The sequence below is a fragment of the Epinephelus fuscoguttatus genome, linkage group LG3 (genome assembly GCF_011397635.1).
Source record: "Epinephelus fuscoguttatus linkage group LG3, E.fuscoguttatus.final_Chr_v1".
NCBI lineage: Eukaryota > Metazoa > Chordata > Actinopteri > Perciformes > Serranidae > Epinephelus > Epinephelus fuscoguttatus.
This window is the reverse complement of record NC_064754.1, coordinates 4,755,186-4,777,400: the sequence shown is the minus strand read 5'-3', so window position 1 is coordinate 4,777,400 and position 22,215 is coordinate 4,755,186. Positions and strand designations below refer to the sequence as shown.

At 40.8% G+C, this 22,215-nt stretch overlaps 2 protein-coding genes across 4 annotated transcripts in view; both read left to right on the top strand.

The window, feature by feature from the left end:
* Nucleotides 1-3,511: 3,511 nt before the first annotated feature.
* LOC125885208 (hemicentin-1-like) overlaps nt 3,512-22,215 on the top strand; it is a 114,013-nt gene continuing 95,309 nt past the window's right edge. For all 3 annotated transcript variants that reach the window (XM_049570768.1, XM_049570760.1, XM_049570751.1), the window contains exons 1-9: nt 3,512-3,627; nt 3,713-3,820; nt 5,439-5,795; nt 5,947-6,183; nt 7,209-7,586; nt 7,808-8,032; nt 8,241-8,510; nt 8,898-9,167; nt 10,869-11,129. In XM_049570768.1, the coding sequence (XP_049426725.1) occupies nt 3,766-3,820; nt 5,439-5,795; nt 5,947-6,183; nt 7,209-7,586; nt 7,808-8,032; nt 8,241-8,510; nt 8,898-9,167; nt 10,869-11,129 (2,053 nt within the window). In that variant the 5' untranslated portion in view covers nt 3,512-3,627; nt 3,713-3,765. The remainder of the gene's footprint in view (nt 3,628-3,712; nt 3,821-5,438; nt 5,796-5,946; nt 6,184-7,208; nt 7,587-7,807; nt 8,033-8,240; nt 8,511-8,897; nt 9,168-10,868; nt 11,130-22,215) is intronic.
* LOC125885372 (uncharacterized) lies at nt 16,292-20,959 on the top strand. Its single transcript, XM_049570865.1, has 3 exons — nt 16,292-16,387; nt 20,085-20,438; nt 20,552-20,959. The coding sequence occupies exons 1-3, from the start codon at nt 16,333-16,335 to the stop codon at nt 20,815-20,817; spliced, it is 675 nt and encodes a 224-aa protein (XP_049426822.1). The 5' UTR covers nt 16,292-16,332; the 3' UTR covers nt 20,818-20,959.

Here is a 22,215-nt window from a genome sequence, read left to right as displayed (position 1 = left end):
AAATATTGATAGCCCCATCATATCACATCTGTCCTGGCAGAGAAGGTGCATGAAGTCAAAACAGACATGGAAATATTTCACACATATTGTACAGTATATTTTGAACAGTATAGTATATGTTAACACATTGATAAACGTAAGATCTATCACACAGTTTTCTATGTATTGCACGTATGGTAGTTTCAACATTATGTCAGTTCCCTCTCACTGCTGCACAGGGTTTTTGTGTTTGTTATTCAGGGGGAAGCTTTTATTTATCAGTAATGAGTGCAAATAAAGTTCAAATCAGTTTGTTTGCTCTGACTCATTTGTCTATATATATAAAACAGTGTAATAAACTCTGTTAATGCACAACCTGAAACAGCCACTGCTTAATAAGACTCATCAGTTTACTTGGATGAGACAAGAATCAAACACAAAAACAAGCCTAATTTTTCAGATTCCGATTAATTCTTTATTGCGCACCATAGAGAAAAAATGTCACCACAGTCTACTCAGAGCAGGTTATAAATGGACAAGAACACCACGACAGCACAGCACAAGTCTGTTACAGTAACCCCAGGTTATTTATTAATCAATAATGGCTGAGAGCATAAAACTCCTCCCAAAGCAAAGATCTCTTGCAGAGTATTGTCTGTATCTGCAGCCAGAGGGAAGGAGGAGAATGAAGCAGGGTTGAGGGGGTGACAGGGGTCATGTGCTATGGTGAGTGCTCTGCGAGTGGTGGCAGGGTCAGTGAGTCGATTTTCAGGAGCTTGTTTCTATTGGTGAGTGTGAGCATAGTGAAGTAGCTGCTGTTCTTCCACTGCAGCTCAAGACTTTAAGGAAAGAGCAAATGTCATTCTGTGATAACTGTAATTGAAGACTGCCACTCGATTTGTCTAACTTGAAACACAATACGAGTACTGTGCATTCTGTCCCCATCACTTCCACTGAAAGCTTATATGAGTGGTATTTTTAATGGCTAGTCTAAACAGGACTGATATGCCACAACATCTAAACTGCAAAAAGCAAAACCTGTCTCAGTGCAAACTGGCTATTACGTTAAAACACACATGGAGAAATTGTGAACTACTTTTTAGGTTCTCGCAATGAATCAAGTAGCCTCTATGCTCCTGCCACGGGGTTCAAACTCCATTTATATAAACTAGTCCATACTCAATGAGTGCACAGTTGCCCACATACAGTTTCACATGGTGTGTGTTTGGGATACAGGTCATAGGAAATTGCAGATTAAACCCATTAAGAAGAGCAATGTATTCAGACAGAGTTTTTGTGAATTTGATAGTACGATTGCTTTATTGAAAGTACAGTAGTACCATTGCCAATAGTGGGATAGTTAGTAGGCCAAAACTGTACAATAGTAGTTGAGGTAGCACGTTGAAAGGCAGATAGTTAAAGTGTTTATATGTTGTATTGACTTAAAAGTGGGGATGACTGGTAGTTCACATGGGAAAGGTGCGGCTAGCCCTTGTTGCAGCAGCATACTATACCATGACTTAGTCATGCCAAAAATTAGAAAAAAACCACCAACATTGGTCCACAGGGGGAGCCACAGCGACTGGTCGCATTTTAGCCATTTTGAAGCATTTTTCTGTTGTTATAGCGCCACCCAGTTGCCAATTAGAGTTAAATTTCTCCAGTCACCTTGAGGCGTCCTGTTCTACATATCTAAGTTTAGTAAAAATCCATATGGCGGTTAGGCCTAGATAAGAAATGAGCTCTCTAGCGCCCCCATTTTGTTTGATGGGGTCAATAATGGAGGGGTCCCCTCAGATTATGTGTGCTCATATGCCTACAAAGTTGCGTGGTGATGGGTGAAACCCTTGAGATGTTATACACCTTTATGTGATGAGCCACGCCCTCCGCAATATTCATTGCCTTATAGAAGCTCAGTTTTAGGAAGTTTTCCAACTTTTGCCAAGAGGGAACTTTAGATATTGGTCCCTAGATTATGTTCACCCAGTTTCATGCAGATCGCTCAAACTTCCTAGGAAGAGATCCATTTGAAGTGTTTTTCAAAAAATTCAAAATGGCGGAAAATCTATATAAGCGGAAGTTATGGGTTCTTGAGGCAAATGTGTTCCTCATGAGGAGAGGCATCTCTGTGCAAAGTTTCATGTCTCTACGACATACGGGGCATGAGATATGCCCATTCAAAGTTTGCAATATCAGTCGGTTGCTATAGCGCCCCCCTTTGGCCAATTGATGTAATATTGCTTCATTGGCATCCTCCCATGACCCTCTACCACTGTGCCAAATTTCACATGGACTGACCAAGTCAGTGAGGAGAAAAACATGGAACACACACACACACAGACAGACACAGATATAGTAAGATAACATTTTGTATATAATTAGGCTCTGAGTAAAACATAGATATTGACGGCCCTCTGCTGGTGAGCAGTGGACAAAAACAGACTGATAACCACCCTGCAGATAGTTTAATGAATGCTCATTTCACGCTTCAGTGCAGTAAAAGTCTCATTCTCTAAGTTACACTTGAGTTCTGTATGTCAAGACTTCCATGGGGAAAGTGAGGTCACATATACATACACGTGATTTCAGTGAGCAACAGGAGTAGCAGGTGGCACCTTGTATGCTTCCTGCTGTATGGCGCCTTGGCCACCATGAATGTGTGTGTGTAAATATGGCAAGCAGTGAAAAGGTGTTTTAAATGGTCAGACGACAAGACAGGCACTATACAAGTGCAAGCCCATTCACCATCTACTTCCCCTCTCTGTATTAGCAACATGCATTTCTCACTGAGCACCACAGGAGCACTGCTTGATCTGTGTTACTGTGATGAAGGATGAAGCTGCACCAGTGCTTTCTTAAAATCCTTGTATCTGTCAGTTGTCTGTAGTCACACCTGCACAACTGACTGGAGGTGGTAGAGAGGGTCATCCATTACTCAGAGGATCGGTGATTCGATCCCCGGCTCATCCAGTCTGCATGTTATAAAGTTGGTTCACCTGTCCACAGGCAGCCCCCTCACTCTGATATCTCCTCATCCAATGCATGTATGGGTCCTGTTTGTGTATGTGTGTGTATTTCGGGCCTGTGTGTAGGCTATATGACAACAGAGTAAAAAAACTTAATTTCCCCTAAGGGATTTATAAAGTACATCTTCTTCTTCCTCTTCTGATGATGTGTAAATCAGTAGTATAACATGTGTATGAGGGGTAAGAAAGGAGTGTGGAAGTTAAAAAAATGCAGAAAATAAAGGAAACTGGTGGAAAGAGGTGAAACTAATGCTGCCACATATCCAGAAGGAGGCCTGCAGGGACACACAGAGAGACAATGGCGAACAGAGCTTAGATTTTCTAAGCTGGGAACAGCTGATTGTCACCAGAACCTGTAAACAACTGTGAGGTGAAATGCAAGAACTCTGCTGAGCAATCAACAGCAGGGGTCGCCACACAGTGCTTTATTATCAGTTTCACTAATAAAGGAAGATAACTCATCTTGTGTAACAGTTTGTGACCGTCTCCTGACCCCAGAAGGGACACGGACACTTGACTTTCCATGTGATACAAACACTACTTCCTGCACGGCTCAGTTTAGAGCTTCAGCAACAAATTGAAGTTGGATGTTGTTCTTTTGCATTTTGGATTTTAATGGCAGGTAAAGATTGTGAAATACAGCAATGCAGACAGCACACGGTCAGTTATATTTTATTGATGTGTTTCTCGTGTGTGTTATTTACCAGCTGGTGTGTTCTCAAGTCTCTGAAGCCACAGCAGAGAGAAGAAAAGACGAGTTATGGGTTTTAAAGTAGCAACAGTTGGAATCCTTTTCTTCTTTCTCTCTGTATCAGGTATGGTATGTTTTCACTTCTTTCACTTTCACTGTTGCATTCAGCAACTAGAGTGAGTGTAACGTGAGCAGGTTGATTTAAGATTTTAAAATGCATTCATATAGCTTTTCAATGGAGGGACTTTACTAGATGTCAGTTAACAGTTTGTTCATATTTTGGAAACAAACAAACAAACTGAAATAGCCCCAAACTTCATCATTCAGTGTGTAAATGTGTGTTTTTGTGTAAGCAGTTTGTGTTTCAAAAGCAGCACAATTAGTGTGGTGTTTGAAGTCACTCATAGGTGATGAAATTTAGCTGCATTTGTGCTTGATTTTAACAACAAATGGGAAAGCTGGTGCAACACACAGTGCCAAATATAAACATATCTGTGTCCTACAATGTCTCCATCTGAACAGACCAAAGTCCTTAACCAAACTGAACTTCTCTGTATCAACATTATTGTGCTATTGCTGTATAGGCTGTGCGTTCACACCAAATTCTATTCTTGCATTTCCTGACCTGTGTGAGCCGTGTCTGTTTATGGTTGAAACTGAGAACACAAAGTCACGTTCTCTGCACTTCTCCTTTCACAATCAGTGACCTGATTACAGACAGAACAGTGATGAGAAAATACAATACAAGGACACACACAAGACTTAAAATGCTTTGTTGTGGAGGTTCTATTGTCCTCACAATTTATTGTTTCTTATCTGTAAAAATAAAGTTCATAAAAGTTTTGTTTCCACTGAGGGAAATGGTTTCAGCTTACAGAAACAGACAGGAAGTCACCGTGACACGTAGTTACTTTTCTGGGGAGGTGCATGTCAGGCTATGGCGTAGGTTACGGCATAGGCTCTGCGTCCACACAGAGCCTACAACATAACTACGGCGTCGATTCGATGTAGAAGTGTAAATTCCACCTTACAATGAACAAGCCCTCTCAAGTTTAGGGGAGACTCTTGGGCATCAGAAGCTGTTGTCGTTCAGATATCTTGAGTTGAGAGTTCAAAATTGCTTTGCCAGTTGTCCCCTTGCTGAAAGTTGGCCTAAATTTGGAGCATTACTTAGCCCCCTTCCCGACAAGCTATGCCAGCACAGTTGGTACCAGTGGATGCCTGAGATTGTCTAGTTTCACATGAGACCACTATCTTCACCCTATCTTAAAAAGTAAGTGTTCTACAGTGTCTTAAAAACAGTATTTGTGGCCTACAATTTGTTATGCCAGCGGGGAACCAGATGCAGGACGGATGGCAATTGTCTCAGGGGGCCATGGTCACCCCCGCCCCCTCTTGGGGCACCAGTGGTTCATCCTAAGATTAGATAGGCACTACATATTGCAACTTTTGGTTAATTATTATTACCTCAGTTTACCTTACCCATTCAAATTATGTTAGTCAGACAGTTCCACTATATTATTTTGTTCTGTTGCAGAGTTAAGTCATTTTACTATTCATGCAATAGTTATTTCATTATCATTCAAAGCCAGACATCTCTTATGAATGTTCATTCGTAACATTTAAGTTGCTCATTCATGGATCATTGCATCTGATGTGTATGAATCATTTTACTAATCGAACTCTGTGCCCTGCTGTTGGTATCAATCTGACTGTAGTTCCTGATGTGCTCTGTGTTACAGTGATACAGGGTCAAAATAACCGGGCAGTGACTTACACCTCTACTCAGATCTGTGCCTTAGCAGGATCAACAGTGGACATACGCTGCAGCTACACGTACCCATCCGGAGGAAATGATCCAGCTACAACAGTTACAGAAAAATTATGGTTCACGAAAGGAGGTGATTTTGCACCAGTGGATCTGACAACAGATGCAGAGTACGCAGGTCGTGTACAGTACAGTTCTACTGACAAGGACTGCACTCTGAGAATCACAGACCTGAGAGAGAGCGACTCAGCTGTGTACAAGTTCATGTTCATAACACACCAACCTGATGGGAGATTTATTGGTTCACCTGGAGTCACTCTGTCTGTCACAGGTAACATTTTCAGATGAAGACTCAAAATGGTTCATCCTGGAAACACTCCTGTGAATTTGTATATGTGTGTGTGTGTGTGTGTGTGTGTGTGTGTGTGTGCATGTATCTTGACAGTTCAGTCTAAACTGTTCATCGTTCTCCACATACACAGCTCTCCAGGTGAGGTCCAAGGTCTTCAAACCAAGTGTATCAAGTGTCCATGCAGAGCTGTCTTGTGAAAGCACATGTCAGCTACCTGGTCCTCCGACCTACTTCTGGTATATAAGTGGAAAGAGCTCGATCAAAGGACAGACAAAGGAAGGAAAAACTTACGAAACTAACTTTTATTATAAAGACAGTTTTGCCTGCGCTATAAGAGGATTTGAAGAATTTGCATCTCGTCCAGAGTGTGAGTGACACTTTTTACTTGATTTCCTGTATCATGACTACCTAGAGGCAAATGAGAAAAGAAATTCTGGTGATTGATCAAATTGTTTTTTCTCCTGTTTTTGTGACTTAAAGGCGGGTGAAAAAAAAGGCAAGAGGCTGAAGTCTGCCACTACCCCATGATCTAAATACGGCTTAAAAGCATTCATGTCTTCTTCCAGGTGATTTCTAATTTCTCAATAAACTCTAAACAGAAGATAAATATGCACTGTGTGTTAGCAAGTTATGGATTATTACTGTCATGCCTTTCTTTTGGCTAAAAATGTATTTTAATCTTTGCTAACCTGCCTCACCTGGAAGAAAACACAAATGCTTTTAGTCCTACTTCATACGTGGGGTAGCCTCTTGTGGCCAAAATGAGTATCACAACCACAAACATTTGGAAAAAATGACCAATTAGGGGGCGATCACACCTACAAGGAGCGCTAGAAACAAGACGCCAGTAAGACAATTGATTCCCTATGATACGGTGAGTCTGACGGGTTTTCAAGCATTTTTTATGACGAGCGTCTTTCTGGTGTCAATTTAGACGCGCATTATTCTTCTGGCATCTTTTTAGATGCGCGTTTGTAGACGCTGAAAGTTGAAATAATCTCAACTTTTGGGAGTCAGGCGCCAGTAGCACCATAGCTCCATCTTGGGTCCATTTTCAATGTTTTGATCGCCCGGTTGCGCACACACCCCGCTCTACAGGCTTGAAAGGGCATTTCAAATTGGCGTTTCTAGCGCCACCTGTAGGTGTGATTGGCCCTTCACATAAGATAAAATCAAATAAAATAAAACCTCTGATTTTAGAAGAAAAAAAAAAGATTCTCCTGGCAAGACTGCTAATTTCGTCTGTTTTCCACAGGAGCAAAAACAATTTAGATCAGACTTAGAAAATGCATCACCAGAATTTTCTTTTCTCACTTGACTCTCAGGGCTTCCGTACATAACTGCATTTATTTTACTCCAGCAAATGTGTTTACAAATGTTTAATTTTCTCAGGTGCCCATAACAGATACTGCAACATAGTGTCCTACAACAAGAGAAGCATTTGTGCCTTCAAGGGCTCATCCGTGGACATTTCTTGCTCTTACTATGGCTATGAACTAGGCTTATATCTTGAATTCAAATTCTGGTTCAGCCCTGGACGCAGTCATCAGTGGCAGAATCCTTCACAGCCTGAGGACCTTACTGGAGACCCTCGGTACGCAGGTCGTGTTCAGTTTAAGGTATCGGGAAGAGTGGCAACAGAGAGAGGACTTGCAACTCTGAGCATCAATGACCTGAGAGAGAGCGACTCAGCCGAGTATCGCTTCAAATTCAAAGCACAACGCTTTGAATGGCAGACTGATTTACCTGGTACAACGCTGACTGTCGCAGGTACTGATGATGAACACATGACATTTAATCCAAACACAGTGACAGTATGTTTCAATATAACACATAGAACAGTTTAATGTGAACCTGATGATTCTGCTTCCAACTTAAAAAGGATCATGCATCAGTTTAGTCATTCATCCCATACAGTAATTCTTATCAACTTAGTAACTGTTTGTTCAGTGGATTATTTGTTATCTCTGTCCCCTCTCTTTCATATCCAGCTCCCCGGGTGCAAGTGACAAAAGCAGTGGTCCAGCAGTCTGTTACTGAGGCAGAGTTGAGGTGTCAGAGCAGCTGCAGTCCAGCTGGTCGTCTCTCCTACGTCTGGTTCAAGAACGGAGAGATTGTCAAAGGAGTAACGTATTCTTACAGAGGCCAGTTTCATCTTGAAGACATCATCTCCTGTGCTTTCAAAGGATATGAGAATCACCGCTCTCCTTCAGTCTGTGAGTTTACAATGGTGTATCAATGACATAATGTCATAAGGGTAGAAACCTTTATACCAGTTATCAAGACATCAGATTTACTTGTGTGGTTCCCATTAGAATTACGCCTCTTACTTTTAATTCAGTGTGTTTTAAAGTTTTATTATTTTGTCTCAACTATAGAAATTAATTCTTTGGTGAAATGACTTTGTATATTCATTATTTCCAGATGCTCCAAAGCTTCCCTCTGTGTCAGCGCGTCCCTCGGCTGACGTAGCAGAGGGCAGTTCAGTGACTCTGACCTGTAGCAGTGATGCTAACCCAGCAGCTAAATACACCTGGTACAAGGAGAATGGAAATCCAGACCTTAAACCTCTCAGTAATAAACCACAGCTTGTCCTCAGCTCAGTCCAGTCCTCTGACTCCGGACAGTATTACTGCACAGCTGAAAATGAGTTGGGGAGGAGGACGTCTGGATACATCTTTATCAGTGTGAAGTGTGAGTGAGACATAGCTTACTTAAAAGAAACAAACAACACCCTTTTTGAAAATTTGAGTTTCCGCTGAATGATGTTGCTATGGCAGTTATTCTAAGCATGACACACAGTAATGTGGTGGGTGGGTGTAGTTAGGTAGAAAGAAAATAGTTCCTACATGAAACTGCTCACATCAAGGTCTGTGAATTATCTTGATTAACCAGGTCATGATTTCTGAAAAAACATATCACTCTTAAGTTTCTTTAAATCTGTTTCTGCACAAGCCAGAAGGCAGACATGTCTATGGCCAGTATCTCCAACAGTCTGTGACTTACATCTAGATTAATACAAAGCATTATAGGCAAGAGGTTACTTTTTTAAGGATCACCTGTCCCTTCCATCTCCTCCAGATGCTCCAAAGCTTCCCTCTGTGTCAGTGAGTCCCTCTGCTGAGATAGTGGAGGGCAGTTCAGTGACTCTGACCTGTAGCAGTGATGCTAACCCAGCAGCTAAATACACCTGGTACAAGAAGAATGGAAATCCAAACCTTAAACCTCTCAGTACAGAACCACAGCTTGTCTTCAGCTCCATCCAGTCCTCTGACTCTGGACAGTATTACTGCACAGCAGAGAACGAGCTGGGGAGGAGGACGTCTGAATCCATCTCTATTGATGTGAAATGTGAGTAAAACAAATGATTAAGGCTTTCTGTCATCTGTCAGTAAGCCACTTTAACTTTTAAGTTTTACTGACTGTGCCTGCACTTTTCTTTTGGCACTCACACTGTGCTCCCTCATGAAACCTCAGCATTCCCTTGAGATAACTTTTGTCTTCTCTCTCTTATACTTTTGTGTTCTCTTACTTTAAATTTTAAGGCGTCTCATAATAATAATAATAATAATAATACTCATAATACTTTAAGTTGCTGTATAATAGGGGTATGAATCATAAATAATGCTTAACTAATGTGTGGCTCATGGTGATTTATTAAACGAATTAATGCAGGATGTATTATGAGTTCCTGTTGTTCACCATTAACAAATGATGAAAACTATAAACCAAAATTTTTTACCAATCTAATAGTTAGATTTCAGTTCTGAGCTACATGAAACATTACAGGTAAAATCACTTTGCCAACATTGCTCCTGTATTTAAAGAAAAAGGCACACTTTTACAGTCCCAAGATTATCTTACTATATAATGATGAAAACTCTGTGTGTGTGTCTGTTCCACGTTTTTCTCCTCACTGACTTGGTCAATCCATGTGAAATTTGGCACAGTGGTAGAGGGTCATGGGAGGATGCCAATGAAGCAATATTACATCAATTGGCCAAAGGGGGGCGCTATAGCAACTGATTGAAATGTCAGACTTTGAATGGGCATATCTCATGCCCCGTATGTCGTAGAGACATGAAACTTTGCACAGAGATGCCTCTCCTCATGAGGAACACATTTGCCTCAAGAACTTCCGGTTATATAGATTTTCTGCCATTTTGAATTTTTTGAAAAACACTTCAAATGGATCTCTTCCTAGGAAGTTTGAGCGATCTGCATGAAACTGGGTGAACATAATCTAGGGAGCAATATCTAAAGTTCCCTCTTGGCAAAAGTTGGAAAACTTCCTAAAACTGAGCTTCTATAAGGCAATGAATATTGCGGAGGGCGTGGCTCATCACATAAAGGTGTATAACATCTCAAGGGTTTCACCCATCACCACGCAACTTTGTAGGCATATGACCACACATAATCTGAGGGGACCCCTCCATTATTGACCCCATCAAACAAAATGGGGGCGCTAGAGAGCTAGTATTTTTTGCCTATATTTGACAGGACAGTGAAGAGAGGAAGGATGGGAGAGAGAGAGAGCAAAGAAGACATGTAACAAAGAATGAAGGCCGAATTCCAACCCACACTGCTGCAACAAGGGCTAGCCGCACCTTTCCCATGTGAACTACCAGTGCGCCCCACTTTTAAGTCAATACAACATATAAACACTTTAACTATCTGCCTTTCAACGTGCTACCTCAGCTACTAATGTACAGTTTCAGCCCACTAACTATCCCACTATTGGCAACTGGCAAACTACTGTACTTTCAATAAAGCAATTGTACTATCAAATTCACAAAAACTCTGTCTGAATACATTGCTCTTCTTAATGGGTTCAGTTGACAATTTAATCTGCAATTTCCTATGACCTGTATCCCAAACACACACCATGTGAAACTGTATGTGGGCAACTGTGCACTCAATGAGTATGGACTAGTTTACACATTACTGTTAGCTGCTAACTACATAAATATATATTATGTATCATGAAAATAATATGGGCCACATATACACTTTGCTTATGGTAATCTAAATGACTTTTTGCCTCTCCTCCAGATGCTCCAAAGCTTCCCTCTGTGTCAGTGAGTCCCTCTGCTGAGATAGTGGAGGGCAGTTCAGTGACTCTGACCTGTAGCAGTGATGCTAACCCAGCAGCTAAATACACCTGGTACAAGAAGAACCAAAATCTGCCTCAAGGACCAGAAGGCATCTATCATTTCACCTCCATCAGCTCTGAGGACAGAGGACTCTACTACTGCAAGTCTGAGAATCAGTATGGATGGATCAGCTCTGACTCTTTGTTCATAGATGTCCTGTGTAAGTACACGACTTTAAAATAAAACATTAACTGCCACAGAAATTTCAAACTTGTAGCAAGCAGTAATTCCAAAAGAGGAGTGAGACATATTTTGGTCAAAAATAAACGAGTCACAACCTTAACCAAGAATGCAACATGTCATTTAGTTCATATTCTGATCAAAATAGTTTTCAGCAACACTTTCTTAGTTAAATTACTGATTGGTTGGACTGGTGCACTTATTATTTGATCAGATATTGCTGGATCCAAATCGTGATTTTGTTGATTTTATTTCTTTTATTTACCTAAGGTCCACTTAATAGTTCCTGTCTTCGAGCTTTTATTTGCATGCTACATTGAGAAGTTAGAAAGGAATGAGAGGTTACTATAGAAACAATACGATACGATAGGATATGATACAAGACGATGCGTAATACCTCATTGCCCTCGTATGGAAATTCATCTTGGACTCAGGAGTCCAAAATGGTATCGTAATATATTTATGATAGAAATTAAATTCTTAAATTCTTTTTTAACAAATTAAACTACTGTATGGCAGGTCAAACTTGACTTTATTCTGTACTCTATTTATTCATGCATGGCTGAACTGCTGTAGGTGTGAGAATAACATTAATGCTTTTTAGAAGTGTTTCCAAACTTGCTGTATAAAAAGGTTTTGTGGTAAAACCTCATCAGCCATTTTTTTTATCAGTACAGTAACTCGGTTATGACACTGCCACTGACATCTGACAAAAACCATAAAGGTTCATGGCCCTGAGCTCTGTACTATTCACAACGCAAACATTGTTGCATATCATGCATGCAAATGTTAATGAGTTGTGTCTCTATGCATGTTCTCCTCCAGATGCTCCAAAGCTTCCCTCTGTGTCAGTGAGTCCTTCTACTAATGTAGCAGAGGGCAGCTCAGTGAATCTGACCTGTAGCAGTGATGCTAACCCAGCAGCTACATACACCTGGTACAAGGAGGATGAAGACTCACCAAAAGCATCAGGACAGATCTTCACCATCACTGACTTCACAGCTGAACACAGTGGGAATTATTACTGTGAAGCCCAGAACAAACTAGGACATCAAAATGCTACCATTTGTCTGACCCTTGCAGCAGGTAATAAGAAGTAATACACACACACACACATACACACATCCCCCACGCCAGCTCATCCTCATGCTAATGTTTTAGTTCTTCACTTTATGTGTAAAGAAATATTATAGTATAGTCGTTAAATGTTTCTGCCAGTGTGGGAGGCTGTTTGCCAGCACTGTTGTCATATCCTAGAGAGAACCCATCCCCCAATATATTGATTAATAATATTCATTCATTTTCCATAACTGCTTATCCTGTTGGGGGTTGCTGGGGGGCTGACACATAGAGACAGACAACTATTCATGCTCACATTTGCACCTGTGGCCAATTTAGAGTCACCAAGAATTGTTTAATAGATTAATTATTAACCTAGCCTGCATGTATTTGGACTGTTTGAGGAAGCCGGAGTACTTAACCACACTGACATGGGCAGAGCATACAGACTCTGCGCAGGGGTTCAAGTCCTTCACCCCGGGTTTGAACCAGGAACCATCTTGCTGTGAGGTGACGATGCTAACTAACCACTGCACCACCGTGTTCCCCGCCGTGGAACATTGCAATGCTACGTCAGGCAACCACGCACTGCTGTTTGAAATGATTATAAGCAAATGTAATCAGAAACATAAATACACTTAAAAAGTTGTCATTATTAGACTACAACTACCGGTTCTAGAATTATGGTGCTATGGTTTGTCCAAGTGGTGTTGCCGTACCCCAGCAGAAGCTGTTCCTGATTACAAAGTCCCTTCTTTACGCCGCCTTTGAATGCATAGCGCCCCTTCAGTGGTTAGGGTTACAACTAAGGGTTTGGTTAATTAGGGGGAAACACATATCAACAGTAAAACAGTGTTTGACACAACGCTGGCATCCCGTTAGCAAAAAAGGCCTAATGTGAAACAGGATAATGTCAGCCTCTGGTGTGATCAATAACATACACATCGGCAGTGCTTTACAAACAATAACAATTGTATTAACATGACAATAAAGATTATTTACTGTCCCTTACATGGTAGCCGATCTCGCCCTCTCCTCAGAGGATAAGGAGCTCCCAGACCTCATTGTTGTCCCAATTTGCAGACATTTTCAACTGCTGTTCTTCTTCTCTGAGTTAGCTGCTAACTGCTTCTAGCTGCTTTATAACGTAAGGCTTATCTTATGTCTATTCCCATTTCTAGGAGAATCTACAACAATAATAATAATAATAATTGTCATAATTGTGACTCTGGTGGCTCTGATCCTGATAGCTGTTATTCTTCTGTGTCAACGGATGAGGTAAACAAATTCAGCTTTTAACAGTTTGTCTTTGTGGAGATATTTTTTTTTTTTAAAAAGAAGTCTGCTACGTTCCACGTTCATCTTTAAATGTTTCAGGACATTCTATCATTGAGTATTTACAACGTTATCCTGTTAAAATATTTAACTCTACATCAGAGTGTCTGACCGATGCTTCCACAGTTGCACAGTTCACATCTTTCTGTTTCATCTTTGATTTTTACTCACTGTCACCAGAATCTCTTTAAGATATTTGATAAATAAATTGTTTCTTATGCTTGATTTAATCCAGGAAGAGGACAACTCCGGACTCCACCAATGCACCAAATGACCCTGCGCACAGTACGAAGGTTAGCTAGAGAGAATATAATCATGAAAACAAAAATAGTTTATAACACGTTAAATCCATTTTAAGATAAAAATCATTTGGTAAGCTCAGCTGGTTTTATGAATGAGGCCCTCTACTCGGTCGTTATCTTGTCATCTCTCCTCATCAGCTAGACTCCGGTCCTGAGTACCAGCAAGTCTCAACCTTGAAGTCCAGCACTGCAGCGAAGACTGAAGACACAGAGGAGCAGGAGGAACTCATGTGAAGCATCACAATTCACATCATGCACAGTGTGTGTTTTCAACAGTGTTAATTTCGTTGATGAAAACTATGACAAAGAGTTTCCATCAACAACCTTTTTCCATGACAAAAACAAGAGCATGACGAGCTAAAAATGGATTTTGATCATAAAAACTCAAAATCTATGTTTCATTTTCGTTGATGAGAGGAAACGTGACAACAACGTTCATGCTTGACTGTCGGACATTGAAACCCGAGAACGGCCGTGCTTGTAATTATCTTTAAATACCACATGAGCGACTGGCTGACAAACTCCAGTGAATAGTCAGCACAAAAATTTGTTTAGATTAAATTTTTATACAACCTGTCACATTGACTCTAATTTCTAATACATAAACCAGCCTCACTGGATTAGTTTAAAGATAAAAAAAAAAACATAAAGAAGACATAATTACTAAAAGTTGAAAATGTCAGGATTTTTTGCCGACTAAAACCGTTTTGAGTTTTCGTCGACTAAAGCTTGACTAAAATTACGAAGGATAAAAATGACTCAAATGTGACTAAAGCCAATGAGCATATTCACTTGGTTTAAGTCACTGGTTTTCAATTATTTAAATCAAACAGAATCTCAGTAGTATCACACTCCGATGGCACATTTCTTTAAGTGTTGCAGCAACTGACTGAAACAAATTAGCCTGGTAAGACTGTCCTGATGACGTCAGCTCAATGGACTCTTTTACACTGCCAGATTTTCCGCCAATGTTGGGCCATTATGCCAGCAAGCTGCGAGCGTTTAGACACACAGAGCCGGATTGGCGAATTGATCTGAGGTGCCCAATTTTCCGCCTTGTAGGGTAGACATTGGCGGAACCCCTTCAGTTTAAAAAGAACGAGGCGGCCTTCCGCCACGGGAGGGGCTGTTGATGACTTGTGGGAGGAGCTGTTGATGACGCCGCACGTGCAACCCACTGGCAGTGGATAAACAGGAAACAGCTGATAGCAGGAATTAGCGAGCAGCTAGTAGCAAGACGGAAACACAAACCTGACAGACACTGTAAAGATGAGCAACTGGGGAGACAAGGAATTGTGCGCCCTCCTTGTCCTCGCAAACGAAGAGGGCATTAACCGTCAGATGACGGGGACAATACAGAACGGCCCTGATTGGGTTTTAATTTCTGGAAAGTGTTTGGAGCGGCAGCGAGTCCAGACTGATACAGAGAGCAAAAGAGAATGTTGAGCTCACGTCATCAGGATGGTCTTACCAGGCTAGAAACAAACAGCCAGCTTCAAAAATTGTTTGAGATTAAATGTCATGTCAGTTCTCTCTCACTGCTGCAGAGGGCAGCGGTGTGCATAAAGTTTTGTATTTCAGCTTCATACAAATTGTTCTGTTTTTTAGCCTCCACTATGTTAAAGAAATGTAATGTACATTTAGTTTTTCTTCCTTATCTGTTATATATTTTGTACAACAATAAATCTTTTGTGAACCAATTGAAAAGTTTGACTATTGTTAAGCCGGGGACACTGTAATGTTTATTATTCAACTTATATTTTGAATCCCTCTCTGTTTGTCTACTTTCCTGCATCAAGTTCTTTGGAAAATAAGTTGACAGCCGTGTGTGACTGAAGTGTAATGTGCCACATGTGACTTTTGGTACATAAAATATATCTGCGGTACAAAATGTACATGTCGTACCATCCAAAATATGCACCATCAATTACCTTTGTGTTGTGTGAAAACAGTCCAAACCTCCACACATTTTACTTCATGCAAACACCCAAGTTATTGTTTGGTGGTCTTGTTGAGACCTTTTAGTTTAAACAAAGATTATAATCAAGAGGTGAACCTTTGCTGTGATGCTGCCTCGCCTTCAGAACAATGTAACATTTAGTGTTCAGTTTGTGATGTGTCCCTGTTAGTGGCTTTAGATTGGCAATGGCAACCGAGCAGGCGAACCACCTCTTTGGTCCAGACTGAAATATCTCAACATACTGAAATATTTTGTCACCAAAACAGCAGTCACAGTCATTTCTTCATTTCAGCTTGGGCTTTACCGTCATTCGTCTGTTCATGTACATTAATGATGTAAAGAGGAAGGAAGCCAGGTCAGTTTGAAATAGCTTGATGTCTATTTAATACAACTGCACCAGCCAGAGAAGACACACACTGTCTTCACCGACCGCATCCTCCTTTTAAATGTGTATTATAACTGACTGACACACAGTATTTCTCATATTTGTGGTGTGATGTGATTTAACAGAGACGTGAGGAGCAGTTATGAGTTTAACAGCAGCAGCGAGTGGATTTGTCATCTTCCCTCTCTCTGTACAAGGTACTGTACATCTATGTTCATATTGTGAGGCAGTTAGCACACTTCAGAAATACATTTAGTGTATACAAAGATGTGACGTTATCTAATGTGGTGCAACCCCTTAAACACAAGACACTCATTTATCTTTAACTGAAGATGACCAACAGAGAGCTGTGTGTGTTGTTCACACCACCAGCATCTCTGAACATACCTGATAAACTGAAGTACTGTGCATGTCAAAGACAGTAAAGCTGTGTTTGTATGGATGGAAGAAATGATACATACATTATCAAAGAAAAATCCTCTAAACAACTGAAGCAAGATTACAAACAATAAGGTAACTGTAAAATAATAATGTGGTAAAACAAATAGGCTTTATACATGTACTACGTCATGTTCTTACACCCTCAGTCGTTGAGACCAGAGGCATCAATGTGTGTCGTGTTGCCTCTTTCATACAGACTGACATCATGAATATATCCATGCATTGCACCCTGTAGTGTTTGCGGTCGGCTTTGTGAAGCCAGTGTTGTAGTGGAGGGTATACTCAGGTATATGGGTATACCCACTGACAGTATACCTACCTATCAGCTAAAAAGCCATTGTAATATATAGGACAGTATGCCCACTTCCTCATCGGTAACCTACCTATGTGCCTAGCAGTACACCCACCTCATCAACTACCACTACACCACTGTGTGAAGCTCTATTACCTTACGCCGAGAAAGTATCTAATCAACATTGCAGCACCTGGCTAAGGGGAAAGGGAACTTTTGAGCTGTAACCAAGGTGGGGCAGGAGTTAGGGTCAATTATGCAGTGGAGTGAGGCTATGGGGTCATTAGGAGCGATGGGAATATACAGTCTTTTGTGAATCAATTGAATAGTTTGACTACTGTTTGGCCAGGGACACTCTAATATAAGTGTTGATTATTTTTGTCTGTTTGTCTACTTTCTGGCATCAAGTTCTATGGAAAATTAGTTTGACAGCAGTGTGTGACTGAAGTGTAATGTGCCACATTTTACTTTTGCTAGATAAAATACAGTACAGGCCAAAAGTTTGGACACACCTTCTCATTCAATGCGTTTTCTTTATTTTCATGACTATTTAGATTGTAGATTCTCACTGAAGGCATCAAAACTATGAATGAACACATGTGGAGTTATGTACTTAACAAAAAAAGGTGAAATAACTGAAAACATGTTTTATATTCTACTTTCTTCAAAATAGCCACCCTTTGCTCTGATTACTGCTTTGCACACTCTTGGCATTCTCTCCATGAGCTTCAAGAGGTAGTCACCTGAAATGGTTTTCCAACAGTCTTGAAGGAGTTCCCAGAGGTGTTTAGCACTTGTTGGCCCCTTTGCCTTCACTCTGCGGTCCAGCTCACCCCAAACCATCTCCATTGGGTTCAGGTCCGGTGACTGTGGAGGCCAGGTCATCTGCCGCAGCACTCCATCACTCTCCTTCTTGGTCAAATAGCCCTTACACAGCCTGGAGGTGTGTTTGGGGTCATCGTCCTGTTGAAAAATAAATGATCGTCCAACTAAACGCAAACCGGATGGGATGGCATGTCGCTGCAGGATGCTGTGGTAGCCATGCTGGTTCAGTGTGCCTTCAATTTTGAATAAATCCCCAACAGTGTCACCAGCAAAACACCCCCACACCATCACACCTCCTCCTCCATGCTTCACAGTGGGAACCAGGCATGTGGAATCCATCCGTTCACCTTTTCTGCGTCTCACAAAGACACGGCGGTTGGAACCAAAGATCTCAAATTTGGACTCATCAGACCAAAGCACAGATTTCCACTGGTCTAATGTCCATTCCTTGTGTTTCTTGGCCCAAACAAATCTCTTCTGCTTGTTGCCTCTCCTTAGCAGTGGTTTCCTAGCAGCTATTTGACCATGAAGGCCTGATTCGCGCAGTCTCCTCTTAACAGTTGTTCTAGAGATGGGTCTGCTGCTAGAACTCTGTGTGGCATTCATCTGGTCTCTGATCTGAGCTGCTGTTAACTTGCCATTTCTGAGGCTGGTGACTCGGATGAACTTATCCTCAGAAGCAGAGGTGACTCTTGGTCTTCCTTTCCTGGGTCGGTCCTCATGTGTGCCAGTTTCGTTGTAGCGCCTGATGGTTTTTGCGACTCCACTTGGGGACACATTTAAAGTTTTCGCAATTTTCCGGACTGACTGACCTTCATTTCTTAAAGTAATGATGGCCACTCGTTTTTCTTTAGTTAGCTGATTGGTTCTTGCCATAATATGAATTTTAACAGTTGTCCAATAGGGCTGTCGGCTGTGTATTAACCTGACTTCTGCACAACACAACTGATGGTCCCAACCCCATTGATAAAGCAAGAAATTCCACTAATTAACCCTGATAAGGCACACCTGTGAAGTGGAAACCATTTCAGGTGACTACCTCTTGAAGCTCATGGAGAGAATGCCAAGAGTGTGCAAAGCAGTAATCAGAGCAAAGGGTGGCTATTTTGAAGAAACTAGAATATAAAACATGTTTTCAGTTATTTCACCTTTTTTGTTAAGTACATAACTCCACATGTGTTCATTCATAGTTTTGATGCCTTCAGTGAGAATCTACAATGTAAATAGTCATGAAAATAAAGAAAACGCATTGAATGAGAAGGTGTGTCCAAACTTTTGGCCTGTGCTGTATATTTGTGGTATAAAATGTACATGAAATACCATCCAAAATATGCACTAAATTACACCGGTGATGGGAGTATACAATCTTTTGTCAATCAATTGAATAGTTTGACTATTGTTTAGCCAGGGATGCTGTAATTTAAGTGTTTATTATTAAACTTATATTTTGAATATACAGCTGAGTGTCATCTGCTTGACGGTGATAAGAAATGTTTGCGCATTATGTTTATAGAATAGAGATGAAACTGCATCAGTGTAACCGGTGGACTCTAGTGTTGTCTGCGTTGTGTAGACATAAAGAGGCCCAGACCGTTGATATCTTAAGAGGTGATCTCCTTTTATTCCTGACAACAAGGGGTGAAAACAAAATCCTCCGTCAAGTACAACCACGTAAACTCAAGCCCCTCTCCCACGGAGCACAACAGCAAAAGGGCGGCCATGTTACATCAATGAAGTAGATAAAACACAAAAAACATACCTGATAACAAGAGGGGGAAAAAACTCTTCCGTCAAGCTGAACCATATAAACTCAAGCACCTTCACAAATCAAGACACACAAGATTATGTTAGCATAAAATAAACTTATAAACATATCCTCACAGTGTTAAAACATGGAAATTACTAAGAGAGCAATGTGGCCTACCTCTCCCATGGAGCATGACAGCAAAAGGGGAGGGGCAAGGTGGGGTACCCCCAAAGGTGGACGTAGGGAAACAGAAACTGGAATCAAACGTTCCACATATTGACTAAAGAGGTCTAAGCGTGTCAGGTAATAACAACTGAAACAATACTTATTAGGTGCATTTGACTTCGTATAATCGACCCTGTTACATTAAACATTCTGAGCTTTTTAATTTCACTGCCCCAAAGACAAGTTGGTACTAAAAGCAAGGTTCCATTTGTCTCGCACTAAATTAAACTGGGATGGCATGATAGCAGAAGAAGTTTTGGGGAAATGTAGCATCACAGACTGAAGCATGATCACTACAAATGAAAGTCTGTTTCCTGATGTTATTCTGAGTCTGATTGTGTTCCTGATGTGCTCTGTGTTACAGTGATACAGGGTCAGGATGACTGGGGAGTGACTTACACCTCTACTAAGATCTGTGCTGTAAAAGGATCAACAGTGGAAATACACTGCAGCTACACATACCCATCCAGAATAATGGGCAGTGATACTACAGTTGAGGAAACATTCTGGTTTACTAACATGAACGGGAATGAACCTGTGGATCTGAGAAAAGACCCACAGTGTGCAGGTCGTGTGCAGGATCACTGTGAGAACAACATTTGCACTCTGAGAATCACAGACCTGAGAGAGAGCAACTCAGCTGTGTACAAGTTCAGGTTCATAACAAACCAAGCCATTGGTTACACTGGTTCACCTGGAGTCACTTTGTCTGTCGCAGGTAACATTTCCAATCACATAGCAAATATTTCCAAAGTTGTGTTTATATTTACATGTGTATATGTTGACAGTTTTGTGTACAATAACATTGCTATTCCTTCTTCACAAATCCAGGTCTCCAGGTGCAGGTGAGCTCACATGTTGCCTTTGTGGAGCAGAGGTGTCAAAGCAGTTGTCCTGAAGATACTTTTTACGTCTGGTATAAAAATAAGCAGAAAATTGGTACAGGAATTACTTATTACTTGGCCGTCATTAATCCTGCAGACACCTATTACTGCGCTGTAAAAGGAAATGAGAATTTCCCCTCTCCTTCAGTATGTAAGTTTACTCCTCTGTGTCACTACACTGAACTTACATTACAATTACAACTTCAGACATAGCCTCACTGAATTCTTTTAAATCTTAAAGTAGGCGCAAAAGTATTATTTATAGACACAAAAAGCTGAGTTACTACCAATAAAAAACAGATGCATTCAGGAATACTTCAGTCAGAAGAGATTTCATTGAGAGTGAAAAATAATGTATTACATGCAGAGTAACGATAAGGGGCGGAAAGTTCTTTGGTGATTAGACCCAGTCGTGACGTGTATATTAAAGGGGCAGAGATTGCCATGGTTAGTTTAGGGATATTCGGAAGATTAAATTATGACAGATTTGACGTCAGACACAGATGCACAGAGGTTTCCTTCGCGGGGATATAAAACACATTGGCTGGCAGCAGATTATAACACCGCTAACAACTACTGTAGAGTGAAGAGCGGGCAAGTTAACTTTCACCCGGTAGCCCACTGTCTGTTTTAATGACAAGGCAGTGTGCTCTTATGTGTAGCATGCTTAGTTAGTGACGTATGCCACATGTTGTATGTCACATGATGTAGCATTACATTAGTAATAATTTATTTTAAGCCAAACCATGATGTCCTTTGGAAAGGTATCAATGTGCTTTTGTTGCATAAAGAAAAGGAAATAAACCAAAAACAAAAAAAGTGTTTCACCCACGTATTTATTTTGAAAAGACAGTATGCATGTGACGAGCAGAAACTATACACTTCCAGAGTGATTTCTGAAAAGACACAAGCCATGTAAAGAGCATAACTTGACACGGCATCTGAAGAATGTCCTAAACAGACAGTCCTAACAGGTTGCCTTGTGTGTCGTTTTGACGTTTAGATCCACTGACTAAGCGAGTTGTGATGGGAGCACGTTGAATACTTTTATACACACTGATCTGTAGACTCAGCAGAAGTATTTACAAAACAAGGAAGGAAATGAGGAAGTGATCTGCCAGCAGAGGCAATAGATAAACTACTTGCAACAGCTATAACTTAATTGAGAGGCCTGTCAGAACTGACTCAGCAAACAGAATATAACCAGCATATACAGAGAATAGAATATTTTTTGAATAAGTTAAATAAGTTTTTGAAAATGACAATTGACGAAAGGCTTGTTAATGGATCTAACCTGGAACAGCTCCAGGATCAGACCTCTGTACAGCCGCTGTGACAAATTATAGATATAGTCTAAAACAAAGAAAATTATAGCTGCTGTGCAGCAATGGTCAGGGCTGGGCAATTTTAGGCAAAATTAGGCAATTCTGAGCAACACACACACTAAAACAAAGCATATCACAACATAGAAGTTACATCATATAAGTATGGCATGCCCTTCAAATTGTGGATGAATGGCTGAAGTGATCAGACTCATAATATACAAAGGAAAGAAAAAACTCAAGAACAAGAAAGTAAGAATAACATTAACTGCTAGCAATTATGAACAAA